General features: G+C 35.6%; 2 protein-coding genes across 10 annotated transcripts; both read right to left on the bottom strand.

The window, feature by feature from the left end:
• Positions 1-279: 279 nt before the first annotated feature.
• Positions 280-6,516, bottom strand: LOC112711464 (exocyst complex component EXO70A1). Its single transcript, XM_025764128.3, has 12 exons — positions 6,039-6,516; positions 5,692-5,787; positions 4,872-5,077; positions 4,005-4,268; positions 3,290-3,428; positions 3,002-3,214; positions 2,565-2,770; positions 1,929-2,126; positions 1,708-1,807; positions 1,142-1,260; positions 901-1,047; positions 280-794 (listed from the first exon to the last, which is right to left on the bottom strand). The coding sequence occupies exons 1-12, from the start codon at positions 6,198-6,200 to the stop codon at positions 677-679; spliced, it is 1,968 nt and encodes a 655-aa protein (XP_025619913.1). The 5' UTR covers positions 6,201-6,516; the 3' UTR covers positions 280-676.
• A 1,193-nt stretch (positions 6,517-7,709) lies between these two features.
• LOC112711463 (uncharacterized) lies at positions 7,710-11,947 on the bottom strand. Of its 9 annotated transcripts, none has more exons than XM_072203379.1 (9): positions 11,474-11,947; positions 11,022-11,381; positions 10,703-10,773; positions 9,861-9,923; positions 9,351-9,423; positions 9,037-9,156; positions 8,749-8,799; positions 8,493-8,673; positions 7,710-7,928 (listed from the first exon to the last, which is right to left on the bottom strand). In XM_072203379.1, the coding sequence occupies exons 7-9, from the start codon at positions 8,765-8,767 to the stop codon at positions 7,808-7,810; spliced, it is 321 nt and encodes a 106-aa protein (XP_072059480.1). In that variant the 5' UTR covers positions 8,768-8,799; positions 9,037-9,156; positions 9,351-9,423; positions 9,861-9,923; positions 10,703-10,773; positions 11,022-11,381; positions 11,474-11,947; the 3' UTR covers positions 7,710-7,807. The 9 variants fall into 8 exon arrangements, 8 of the variants coding, with proteins under 8 accessions (XP_072059478.1, XP_072059480.1, XP_072059482.1 ...); XM_072203377.1 differs by having other exon boundaries at positions 9,263-9,423; XR_011866018.1 differs by lacking the exon at positions 8,749-8,799 and having other exon boundaries at positions 10,703-10,944; positions 11,474-11,902.
• Positions 11,948-13,795: the final 1,848 nt, after the last annotated feature.

The raw sequence follows: 13,795 nt of genomic DNA, 5'->3' as shown, positions 1-13,795 counted from the left end.
ATTAGAAGCTTTTAAACTATAAGAACTTAATTACAAATTTGATGAAACTATAAAAATTGACAAAATAATTTATTCTAAAAATATTATGAAATACATAATACATATTTTTATACGCAAATAGCTGATTAATAATTGCTTTTAACCCTAAAATCGCTATATATAGAGAACTTAGCTTGGAGAAATAGAAAAATAATTACCAAAACTTTCTATTGAATAAGATAAAATTAAATAATACATGTGACAAGCACACATAAAAAGATGTTTTAGTATTTTCACTAGTTTGATAAATCTCAAAGGTGTGAGCATTTTATAAAATGAAATGTATAAAAAAAAGTATACAACTTGTATTAAAAAAAAAAAAAGAAGTGAAGAATTAACAAACATTTTACAATGATCCAGTAAAAACATACTATACAGCAAAACTAAGGAATAGTAGAAAGAAAATCCCCCCTCAGGGTTCTTAAACTCCTTGCCAAAAAAATAAAAGTCTAATTGATACAAACGAGAACTTTTCATTTTCCCTTTAATCCTCCATAATAAAAAGTAAAATACATTCAGCCACCATACACAAACTGGGGAACTACCATTGAAAAAAAAAAAAAAGAACTAAGAACTAAGCTGCAACAAAGGTGTGAACCTCTGTACATAAATCATCCCACCTTAATCCGCAGCTTGTTTACCGCTTGGTTTCGTTCATGTTCTTCCCTTCGAAAAATTCGCCCAACATTCGGTCTAGATCTTCGGCCGTGTATTTGATGTACTTCTGAGGAGTCTTTCCACTTTCCACTAGAGGCCTTTAATGCAAGTAAGTTCCAAGTTATGCATTATGGTGAAACAAAAAGGTATCATATTCAAGAACATAAAACTAAAGAGTTGGTTAAGAGTGCATCGGTAACACACCCGAATCGTTTCACAAATGATCTATAGGCGGGTAACAAGACTTCAGCAACTGCAAGCCTAAGAGACTCGCGCAACTCGGTGTCAGGAACTGTCCATTGAGATTGTTTCTGATGGAGTTCCTCGAACATAACGTTAAATGTCTTGAACCTGATAACGCATAACACATAAACATGTTTGGAACAGTGACAGATAACAGTTTCCCCTAGAATGGAATTTCATAAAGAAGCAACTGAAAGGCTACCTGTCCTTAACGAGTGCCCTTGAAGCACCGCTACTACTTCCGGCTGCAGCGTCACCACCGGCAGTACCACTACCACCTCCTGATGAGTTAAGGCCCTGAATAGATAGGCATTGGAGAATCTGCGATCCGGAAGAATCAAAATTCAGCATTCACACAGTACATTCTGAGACCTTGGCCAGATGATTTCACAAAGATTTAAATAAAAAAATATGTAAAAGAAGACATTTTTAAAATTAAAAAAAAATGACTCCCTTTCTCAGCCTTGCAACGAAAAGTCTAAGCTAGCGAGACGATCTTTCTCTCAGTAATTCCAACCCATAGATGGAAAACTCTTAACAAATTTCTTAGCTTTCTGAGATGCGGATACAGGATGAGGCGTCAATAAGAGGTGAAAACGCCCAGCATAGTTTGCCCTTAATCGGCCAGGAATGAGATTATTTGTTTAAAAATGAAAATTCGATTTCGGCATAAATACGGAGGGCCTTTTCCCATCAAAAATTAAAATCAATAAACCGAAAATATAACGTAACCAAATACCCAAGTAACATCTTAGAAAGTTACAATACCTTTGCCCAAGCATTTCTTTTATATTGATTTGCATGCTGCTGAACAATCCTCCTATGTCGTTGTACCCAATCATCTCCCAGCAAATCCTTAGCTTCGGATCTAAAATCGAAGAGGATAAATTAGGTGAAAAACATCTGAGCCAGTAGAGCATGCAATAAAACTATGAATTTTTTAATTCAAAAAAAAACATGTAACCAATATTACATGCCCAATCACATACCTACGAACCGATCTGACAATATAATGAATATTATTCATGAGAAAAAGATGTGTCAATGCAGGATCCCTGTACTGCTTTGATTTCCCATCTAAATTAGTTTGCAAGGCTTGCATTATTCGCATCGTTACAGATGCTAATTGCGAAGAGTCATCTCCCCCTTCAAATTCTTGGAAAAGTTGCTTCAAGGTGGATCGGTAGCTGGAAAAGTTTATAGAATACTGATCAGGTCAAATATGTTAAGATCAATAATAAAGATCCCATGAGAACTTGCAAAGACACACAAACAAAGTATCGATTGCACTGGTTGCACATTTCCCATATTATCCAACATAAAAGAGAATCCGAGATACCCCAATATATGTATCTTAGTGAAGATGCATAATTTCTAAGCAAAATTAACTTCTCAGGTTAGTACTTGTTTTTCAGCATCTGCTAGAATGCAACGGTTAAAGAAATTCGGGCAAATAAATGGAAGAACAAGTTTGAAGAATAAAGAAACATCTTAAAAAATTATAAGTATGAAGAAAAAATATTAAATAGTGGCAAACAACTTAGTGATTAGTGAGAAACATGACAGAATGCTAGCAATAATCTGATAATATGGTTGGGATCAGAAGATAGAAGGGAGGAACATACTCAAATAAAAACTTGACGTAGTTAATTACATAGCTTGTCAAAGGATGAACAGTTCCATCTGTCACTGCAGTCTTTGTAGCATCTTTCTCAACAGCTTCTTCAAAATCTCCAAATGTCTCTTGGGCTGTTTGTGCAAGTCGTTTCGTCAAACTCATTGCAGCCTCTCTTATTTCAGTGCAAGCTTTGCCTTTGAAAAGTGTTTCAATCTGCAAATTGAGAAGTGAAATTGTTGATAAAAAGATTATAACAAAATTGAAACAGATACCAAAGCTACTCTACATCATGAAATATAGCCAATAACAACATTATGTTACAACAAGGAAAATCTCCATTGGCGGTTGAATATAACATGAAAATTTACAGATAGACCCTTGAGATTTATGGAACAACGTAACAGAGTGGCAGGAGCAAGACTTGTAAGATTTCAAAAGATATACCTCTGAATGAAGCTCTTGCATAATTTCATACATGTCCAAAAGAACAAATAACTTTTCTGGGGATCTTTTGCTTTTGGCAATCGCTTCTCCAAAACTAAGTAGCATAGTGACACTGTTTGTAGTCACTTCAGCAAAACACTGTTCACTAAGTGAATCAAAGCCTTCAAATATCTGATCACAAACCTTCCTCTCGCCAGCAAACAACAATTTGACCTGTCCATGTATGGTTAAGTATTTGAACCAAAATGAAAAGGAGTAAAGAAAAGAACAATTATACAATCTTCTTACTGCTATACGCATGAAATGGATCCAGTTTCCAATTTTGGCTTCCAAAATCTCCCATTGCAGCTTTTGAACATCATCTTTGTTAAGTTTCTCAACCCCAAGCTTTTGGAGGCTTTCTTCCAACACATTAGAACGGGAATCTCTGCATAACAAAAAATGCTAACAAGTATAAATAGCAGCAGTAATAATACTAATAGTAATTATTGTTGGAAACTTGTATTTATAGGTGTTTAAGTACTTAATATCAACCCTTGGAGTTAGGATTAACATTTTCCTAATCTACAATATCTAAGGAACAGTTTCCTATCCTTTTAACAGCCACGTGACATTTGAAAAATGAATTAAAACTTTTCTGGAGTGTAACGATAATTGATCAATGATTTCATCTTCACTCTCTAAGTCACAGAGATCTTATCCTTGATCGTTAATAGTATACTTTAGATGCATTAAGTTATTCATTAAATCCTTTTTATGAAGACAAAGCTGCTATGAGGATTCACCTGTGAGCCTGAACTGCTTCTCTTATCATTTATTGTCAAATTTTTGTGTTGGATTTTACCCCATTTTTCTTCCTACTTTCATAGGGTTGATTCCAATTAATGGATCAAAATAATTTTCATGCTCAACAAATTTCACAGCTTCTCAGATTTACAGGAAAGCAATGCTACCTTCCCCTTCTGTATGTATTGTACCAACCAATTGAACAAAAGAGCATTACCTGTATATTTTGAGCAACTGTTGCCGGTGTCCAGCTTCAATCATTTGCTGCGCTAATTCATGTAGAAGTGGCAAAATTCTTGGTGGTATAAGAGCAGGAGGTGTGTATACAACAGCATCAGCATTATTGTTGTTGTGCGACTCGGAATGATGATTAGAAGACGGGTTCTTTCCCGTAGGATCACCCTCCTGGCTAGGTGATCCTGATGACGGTCTCATAGAGTTTGGAAGGCAATCGAAGAGGCGCTCAGGTTCCACAGGTTTGCTATAATCACAGATAAATAACAAATGAAAACTTTAACCCCTCAATAATGGGAACTTTCTCAAAGTGCATAACTGAAATGATGCAGCACAGGCATGATGCCAAAATATGACTAAAGGAAACCACCATCCTTTACCCACAAAACTCATCTCCTTAAATGTTATGAGCTTAGAAGATATTGTTAAAATAAATATCATCAAGGAAAGCATGATTCAACTCGCACTCCACGAGCAATCAGACAACATTATGAAACCTATGTGGTCATAAAAGTACAAAACTCATTAGAAAAAAAAAAGGAACAAAATGAAGTATTAAAGAAATAAATGGAGCATACATTGATAAAGACAACGGTGACGCACTTCAAAATGCAATGTGAAGTGTAAAGAGACAGTTTGCTATCTTGCCATTGAATTAAAAAATGATTTATAATATGAAATGTCATTTTCCTAACCGTAACCACCAATGGCTGTTGATTTAGATAGTACAATGCAAGCAATGAACTTTTTGGTTGAACATGCTGAAAGATTATCCATATTAAGAGAAAATTAAACAAAATGAGCTCTTGGCTGAATGTGCCACATGTTAAGAAAAGAAATATATACAAACCTGTAAGATGACAATAGCTGCTTAAACTCATCTTCAAGCTTAGAAATGGCTTTAGCTAGCAAATTACTGGCGTGGAAGATAATACCATCACTACTCTTAAAACCTTTTTTACTGCCAAAAAACTGGATGTTGCTTCTCAGTTTTTCAATTGCATCAAGATAGTTTTCCAAATCTTCATGTGGCCCCTTAAGTATTTTTGCCTCTGCCTGCATATTGAATTGTTGAGGATGGAAAACAAAGTTATATAGAAATGAACATCAGGGGAAAAAAAATCATACAAATAGAAGTAAAGTCCTGAAGTTTTATTCCAATGAAACATTTTTTTTCTGTTATGTGGATATGAAAATTACTCAAAGCACTAATGTTCAAAGCCGAAAACAGGGCAACTTTAATATAAAAAAATTTAAAAAAAATGGCATTATCTTCTAACAGATCACATTTGCACAGCATTAAAAATACCCTTCAAGCTCTTTGACATCTCTTGGTAAATGTGACTCCTACACAGAGCCACAGCAAATTGATAAGGTTTGTAGGAAATTTGTGGAGTACTGTGATCTGTTTTGTGCTTTCAATCTTCTATATATGAAGTTGACTAATTGGTATGGATTATGCAGGTTTTTCCTTTGAATTTACATTCCATTGAGATAAGAAGACATTTTAGCTATCCATATCAAAATTCTAAAATAACATCTAGAATGGGAGAATGGTCAGGCCTTCACATTTGCAATCGATCAAAACAACACAATCAAAGATGAACATGCTAAAACATTATGGAAAGAATGCCAAAATGAAAATCAAGAAAATAAACTAGAGAATCAACCTGGCGGTATTGATCAAAGTGAGCCAAAATCCCTTCAGCAGCCTTCAAAGTTTTATCAATATTCTCATGAGCTTTCCTAATAGAATGAGTCCTAATCTGCAGACACCAAATTGAAAAGATCCAAACATTCAATAACCACACAACATCCCCCCAAATCCAGCCACTTTCCAGATCCCCAGAAAGGTTGCTCCAAAAATCACAAAATTGAATGGCAACTCAAGTCAAAGACAAGTCAAGTCAATCAAACAAGACCCAGTTCCCAAAATCAAAATTTGAACGCAAATTCAAGCTCCCAATTTGCCAAAAGCATCCAAATAGTTAAGGTTTCAAAAAGGGCAGAGGTTGACCTGAGTGGGGCGCATGGCGGTTTCAAGGGCGGAGAGGCGGTGATCAAAGGAACCTAGGATGGTAACAACGTTGTCAGTGATGGTCTGGCTCTTTTGCAGAGACTCCCTCATCATGGATGCTTTCTCACTCAGCAAATCAGCTCCTCCCACTGCAATTCCCATGGTGTTGCAATTGAAGAAGAAGAAGGAGGAAAAATAGATCAGAAAGAAAGAGAAGAGAAGAGAAGGAGGCGGCGGCGGCGGCGGCGGTGGTGGTGGGTGGAGATTTTGTATTTGAATGGTGGCAGCAGTTGTTGTGAAATGGACCCACAAACACACACTGCAAGTTTGGATTCGGAGGAACCGGTTTTGCCTTTTGCTCGACTCTTTCTTGTTCCAGGGTGTCTTTTCTTCTGCTTCTAAATTCTAATCCTACGATTTTCTAATGTTTCCTTTCCTTTTTTTTTCCTTAAAATATATTTTGTCGAGAGTTTTTTTCTTCTTCATCATGAGCAGGGTAAAACCGAATTTAACGTTATCTAGACCTGATCTAAAATATATACTAGATTTATTTATTAGATCCGAATCTGATTTTAAATTTAATAAAATTTATACATTTTTTGGCTTCGATTATACCGAATAAAAACCGAATAAAAATCGAACCATTAACATTACATTATTTTAATATCTTCTTATAAACTAGCACGTGAAAATAGGGGTGCACATGGGCCGGGTGAAGCCGGATTTAATAGGACTCAGACCCGACCCGAAATATATACCGGGTCTATTTATTAGACCCGAATTCGACCCTACACCCAATGAAACCAATACACTTTCGGGTCACAATTATACCGGGTGAAAACCGGGTGAAAATCGGGCCGTTAATATTACATTACGTTGATACCTTCTTGTAAGCTAGCATGTAAAAATATTCAAATTTCCAAGACTCCAACAATTATTTAACATGATAAAATTCACTTAGAAAAATATAACAAGAACCAACTCTTCTTTAAAATTAAAGTATAACCACAATCAATACTAAAGCAAAACAACAATCAATACTAATATTATCTAATAATACCAAATATTTAAATCAATACAAATAACACAATATTATGCATTAGTCTAAAGTCTTATGCATTCTAAACATAAAACATTAACTTATAGTCTTATAATGACTAATAACACAAAATATTAAGATTTATAATACTTAAATTCCACATAAGAATAGTCATTATCCATCACTAATAACACAAAATATTAATTATGTATGATGACCGGGCCACCGGGCCGACTTCGGGTGACCCGAGCTATGGCCCGGTTTTGCGGCGGTTATTGGTGCGGGAAAATGATTTTGCGGCGGTTTTCAGCAACTGCTGGTATAACCGCCGCTAAATTTGTATTTTGCGGCAATTAATTTAGCGGCGGTTTTAAACCGCCGCAATATGCAAGTATTAGGATTTCCGTCATTTTTACCGGCAGTTACAAACCGCCGCGATGTTACTACGTTAATTTTAAGTTAGGACTATTTGCGGCAGTTATAAAACCGCCTCTAATTTCAATACAAATTTAAAAAAAATAAATTTTCCTTTTAAAAAACGCTAATAATAATAATAATAATAATAATAATAATAATAATAATAATAATAATAATAATAATAATAATAATAGAGACAATATAAGACACCGTACTAAAAACCAAAGGGTATAGGTTTTAATAATAATAATCACAATGGCAATAATAATAATGTGAACTATAAAAGTAATAGCCCTATAATAGTAACCCCTCTTCAATTGCATTGATCCTTTTCTGCTTGTCTTGAAAATTTGGAAGTGCTGGTGCAGTAACATTTTGATAATGTCACCAATTTACTGACCAGTAATGTACTTTTGATTTGCCAAATTCTGAACCTGAAAATGTTCATTTAAATAATATATTGATAAAATATTTTAATATTAACCGGTGCCAAGCTTATCACTAATGTTCTTCTATTGCCAATGCTTGAGAATGTAATACCATACTGACTATATCACTTACGATTATGAGAGCAGGGTGAACTTTTTCCACTTAAACTACTATTCAGCTGACCAAAAGTTTCATATATAAAATGGAAAAAAATCTCAAACGACTGGCATATTCCCTGCAGCAGTATACTGAATCAGGAAAAAGAATTCAGAGGAAAAATTAAAACCATAATGATGGCTTATATTTGAAAATAGCAAATCTTGGCAGCGGTCCTGGCCTTTGGTCCCCATGAAAGGGTAAACAAGTGTTTTGACGGTAGAATAGAGCTTATCTTAAAGAATTCAACATTTATTACTTCTATTTTCTGCATAAGCCTTACATATTTATCCATACACCTAACATGTTTAAAGCATCAAATAACTTGATAAACACATTCAAAAAGTGGCAGAGACAAAATATAGTACATGATAATAGCTGATTTTGTTCATGCAAAACAGAAAACAACTCACCTTAGCAAACATAGCGAAGATCTAATGTGTGTTGTATTCTCATCATCATTACAATGGGAAGCATAACCTCTTTTAAAATTCAGTTTTGAAATTCGACTAGATAGTTGGTTGTCTTCATCAATAAAGTCAGCAAGAAGATCCTCATTTTCATCTTCAGAAACAGAATCATCACCCTTTATACCTGCAAAGGATGGAATTCTTTATTAAAGTTTGTGTGAGAACTTGTAATGAAGCCACATAAATGGAATGTCCTTACCGGGTGTGCATGTGCCCATTGCACATATTCTTTATCAGGAAGGTAGTAAGTCTGTTTACCAATTTTTAACCAAAGCACTAAAAAGATATTAACGATAGGTGAATGCTATGCTACTTAAAAATTTGGTGTTTAAATGCCAAAAAATTATTCATATTTAATTTAAAAGTATAAAAATTAGTAAATTTTAAATATTTAAAATTTATTATAAAAAATAAATTAAACAAAAATTAAACACCACATAATACACATCTTAAAATTGACCTTAGACATGTCTGAAAAATAATTAACCTGCAGATCCAATGACATTAGAGCTCGTCCTTCATCACTACATCTCTTCACCCATGAAAGTCCTTTGACAAGCGTTTCTGCTAGGATCTCAAGTCCATAGTCCAATAGTTTGACTTGAATCTACACATTCAAAGATCACATTTATACTTGAAAGACTAGGAGTGGTTACTTTGGTTTTTCGGTTTCAAAAATTAAACAATAGTATGAAATTGTAACCGATATTTACCAATTTTTGCTTTGGGTCATCAGAACTTGTAACTGGATTTATATGTATACATGTATATGTCATATGCAACATCGAGCAAGAGCAATACCTCTTTACGAATTCCACCATGAGCAAGTCACGCTGCATAATGCTTAAATTCCCCCAGCAATAAATCAACATACCTATAACAACAATTTAAATCAAAACTTCATGCAGAATGCAGCTCATTTATTATTAAATATAATAAAACCGAAAGAAGTTGCAGCTATATGTTCTGTTTAAATAGTATACATTTTTTACCTATATAGTTGTTGTTTCATAGCACCAATAGAGCTAAATATTAAGTTATACCGCGTCGTCTCAGACACAAAGGCCAAGATGAACAATGAGGTAAAATACTATAGGAACTAATATCAGGTTTGGATAAAGTAATAGAAAATGCTAGTGATTTTCTAGGATTAAGGCAATACCAAAAAAAGTATCACACTCCTCTTGGTGTGTGTATTATTTACTGATACTGAGAAACATGTATACTGCTGAATATTCGAGAGACTTAACACTTTCCAAGGCTAGTTCTATTGCCATTGAATATATATTAAGATGATCCAGAAATACAAACCCATTATGCTCTAGACCTAGCTCTTTCACTTCCCATTTAAAATTGGCAATGTGTTCGACGTACCTGTAAAATGTTGAAAAAAATATAGAAATTTGTAACTTTAAGAAAACTAAAATTATATAATAATAAATTTCTAAAGTTATGCAATATATAAAATTGAAAGTTCTCAATGGTGAAGAGGCCAAATTAATTAGGACCAGTGGGTATTTTAAGGAAACACAAGAACGACAATCTGCATTGAACACCAAACACAAGCCTTTGCTAAGAGAATTCTGTGCTCTTTAAGCATCATAGAAGATTGCCATTGTGCATATGGTGTGTTTTGCACTTTGGCTGTGACCTTTTTACTATCTCTTGGTTAATAAGATTTGATGAAACTGAGTATGACTAAACTGATTCTACATGAGTAGGAGTCATTTTGGTAATTTTAGCATTGTGGTATTACCCACTTTCCTAGTCTGACTTAAGATTAAGGGACTTTCTAGTCAAACATGATAAGGATATCATTTTTCTTAAGGGCGCAACTTATAAACTAAATTCTTTAGGTGCTTGAATTGCTTTCTCTAATAATAATATAACCAGTTTACTAATTTTTAACCGCCTCATCCTTTGTTTTCTCAAAAAAGTAGCAAAAGTTGTGTTTATTGGAGAACAACACCACATGTATCCAAAGAACATCACATTGGTCCTTTTATTAAACAATAATTTAAGCATCATATAACTTTTCTCATCAACTGATATTTCTAATAGACTGACCGACATTGTCATCATGGAGATTATTTTAAAACTTAAGAAATATTGTTTGATTCATAGCAACAGCCAAGAGTTCAAGTCATATTTACCCATTAACATGAAGAAGGAGTCTTGTTGTTGTCCTATGAACATGCTCTATAAGATCTGGAACAACATCCACCTAAGAAAATCCTTAGATATCATTATCATATATATTGAGCAATTTTATATTAAGTATTAAAGGATCAATCAACTAGAGTTAAACAGGTAGATAAAATTAAAATCCTAACGATCCAATCCAAGCATGCTTTTCCACTGGAAGTAGAGACCTCAATAAATATGCTAAGTGTGCCTGAAAATTAAAGGCTTCAACAAAAGTGTTTTAATTTAGTATAATCTCTCAGACCTCAGGGATGATATTTCACATACCAGATGCACATAGAAATCCTCAAGTACAGTTGTATTACTCTGTAAAAGCATTGATTGGAGATGAGCTCTGGATCTATACCAGATGCACATTAGTGGATGGGATAAGATGCTCATCTAAGACAAATGTCACTGCAAATTTTGGAGAGCTCCAACTCCACCTTGTGCATGTATTCCCTTATGCGCTTTGCATTTACCTCATTGCCCATTGACTCTTCCTTCTGCTCTATCTTTGACAGGATCCTCCATGAAGCCCTCCTTGAACCCACCATGTTCTTGTACCCAACAGAGAACAGGTTCCTCTCTTTCGGCCTGCAATACAACGAGGGCTTCCTCTAAGGGTAACCCTTTTCCATCAGCAACCTAAGAAGCATAATATTTGCATGTGTCAATAAAATCAAATACTTATAGATTGTTGCATTTCATAGAAATAAGAGTGAAAATTGATCCCATACCTTCTTATCTACTCTTACACTTTTTGCTCCATACGAGTTTTGTGGAGTCAGAATCGTGGATTTAGTGGCTAATCAGCGATCAGGGCCGACCTAGAACACGACGAGGGTTTCAGAATGTTATTCTTCCAGTTCACGTTTTTAAGGTGCTTGGTTGAGATGATTGTGAGGTCCAGGTCAGCCGATTTCGACAGAGGAGGCCGTGATGATGCCATTCAAGAAAAGGGGGAAAAGGGAGCCTAGGTATCTCTCGACTGAGATGGAGAAGAAGAATAATGAAAATTTTTGCTAGATGTAGAAAAAGAAAATGAAAATGAAGATTGTTTTTTTTTCTTTATCTAATATATTAGAATAGATGATAATTTCGGCAGTTTGTTTTAAATTTGCCATAAATCAAACGATATGGTGGTTGGGGACTTAAACCGCTGCAACAGCTGCCCCAAAATCACTAGATAGTGGCATTTTTTAAATTGCCCCAAATTTGTTGCCACTAACTTCCACTTTTGTTGTAGTGATTCCAACCCCTCTCACATTTCCGAGACCATTCGTGTCGAGGGAGCCCAGCCTGAAGACGAGAATGAAGAGCTCGATGAACCCGTGGAACCCTTCACACCAGAAGTGATAAACTTCGAACTACCACGAAGATTCACCCTGCCACTGACCCTCACACCTTATGACGGACTCGGAGACCTAACAAAATTCCTCAAGAAATTCTGATCAATAATGATCGTTAACAGTGCATCTGATACTATTTTATGTCATTGTTTCCTGAATTATTTAGACGGTCTTGCACTTGATTGGCTTTGTGCTTTGCCTGCAAGTTCTATCTTATGATTTTAACAGCTGGCCAAACTATTTGAGGAAAATTTCGCTGGATCTGCAATTTATTTGCATGACTGAGATTATCTGAATACAATCAAGCAGGGACAAAATGAGAGCCTGAAAGACTATATGACTCGCTTCACGAAAGTCGCCATAAGCATACCAGACCTCCACGCCGAAGTCCATCTGCATGCCATCAAAAGTAGACTCTGACCCGGGAAGTTCCAAGAGACCATCGCGGTAGCCAAATCGAAAACCCTTGCCGAGTTTTGCGAGAAAGCTAAAGGTCAAATCGATATCAAGGAACTCAGACAAGCTCAAAAATTCGACAAAACATACTACAGAAACAAAGATAAGGCACAAAACAGTAAAAAAAATTTTAAACTTACCCTTCGATTTGATTCTTACACACAGTTCAACACCAAGCGAGAAGACATCATCAAAGTGATCCTGAATTCAAAATTAATCAAGCCATCAAGGAAGGTTGGCACACACCAAGAACATTGACAAGTCTAAATACTGCGCTTTCCACCAGAAGCACGACCATACCACCGACGATTGTGTGGTGGCAAAAAACCTCTTGGAACGTCTAGCTTGGCGAGGCCACCTTGACAAGTACATCGGAGGTCACATCCAAAGACGTACCACACCCTCCACAGCAAATGCTTCATCCTAACAACACAATCAAGGAAAAGAGAAGTCATCCTCAAACCAATATGACCAACTGTGAGGTATAATTAATTGTATTTCAGGAGGATACGCCAGTGGAGGATCATCAAGCTCGGCTAAAAAGCGATCGAAACCCAGATAGCAGCACAATTTTCACAAATGACGTTTACGCACGTAGATTTTGATTCCAACATACAGAATCTGGATGACCCTGTGGTTATCACTCTCCAATTAGGAGATCTATTGGTGAGGAAGGTACTCCTAGATTCGAGGAGTAGTGCTGACGTTCTGTTTTATTCAACATTCCAAAAAATGAAGCTCAGCGACAACATTCTCCAATCAACGGAGGGAGATTTAGTCAGTTTCTCAGGTGAACGAGTCCTGGTATTGGGATCAGTGTGGTTAAAGGGTGAGAACTCTCTCTCAAAAACATGTGATATTCAGTGTTTAGTAGTAGATTGTTTCGGCCCCTATAATCTTATACTTGGCCGACCTTTTCTAAATAAGTTCGGCGCAATTGTATCTACTGTTCACCTGTGCGTTAAGTTCCCTGTGCAGGACGAACACATTGTAACAATCCATGGAGATCATAAAGAAGCACGGCAGTATTACAACATCAGCATGAGACTTCCACGCCGTTCAAATCAACATCAAGTCAACAACGTACACCTCACCACTAATAGCTCGGCATTAGCCGACCTAGATCCTAGAGCCGACTTTCTTGAAAGACCTACGCCAACAGGTGACTTACAAAAAGTATATTTTAATAATGATCCTAATAAATTCACCTATGTAGGTACAGCAATAAGCACAGTGGAGTTAAAGGCAATAGAA

The sequence above is a fragment of the Arachis hypogaea genome, chromosome 9, assembly GCF_003086295.3.
Source record: "Arachis hypogaea cultivar Tifrunner chromosome 9, arahy.Tifrunner.gnm2.J5K5, whole genome shotgun sequence".
Lineage (NCBI taxonomy): Eukaryota > Viridiplantae > Streptophyta > Magnoliopsida > Fabales > Fabaceae > Arachis > Arachis hypogaea.
This window is presented reverse-complemented; position numbering and strand designations above follow the sequence as displayed.

Excerpts from the sequence above, each read along its gene's own strand:
- LOC112711463 (XM_072203377.1), bottom strand. Across the intron at positions 9,157-9,262 it reads ATGACCCAAAGCAAAAATTG|ATTCAAGTCAAACTATTGGA; the intron begins GTAAATATCGGT and ends TTGAATGTGTAG. Across the intron at positions 8,800-9,036 it reads TAATGTCATTGGATCTGCAG|ACTTACTACCTTCCTGATAA; the intron begins GTTAATTATTTT and ends ATTGGTAAACAG.
- LOC112711464 (XM_025764128.3), bottom strand. The coding sequence starts at position 6,200 with ATGGGAATTGCAGTGGGAGGAGCTGATTTGCTGAGTGAGAAAGCATCC. Across the intron at positions 1,261-1,707 it reads AAAGAAATGCTTGGGCAAAG|ATTCTCCAATGCCTATCTAT; the intron begins GTATTGTAACTT and ends TCCGGATCGCAG. Across the intron at positions 795-900 it reads TCATTTGTGAAACGATTCGG|GCCTCTAGTGGAAAGTGGAA; the intron begins GTGTGTTACCGA and ends CTTGCATTAAAG.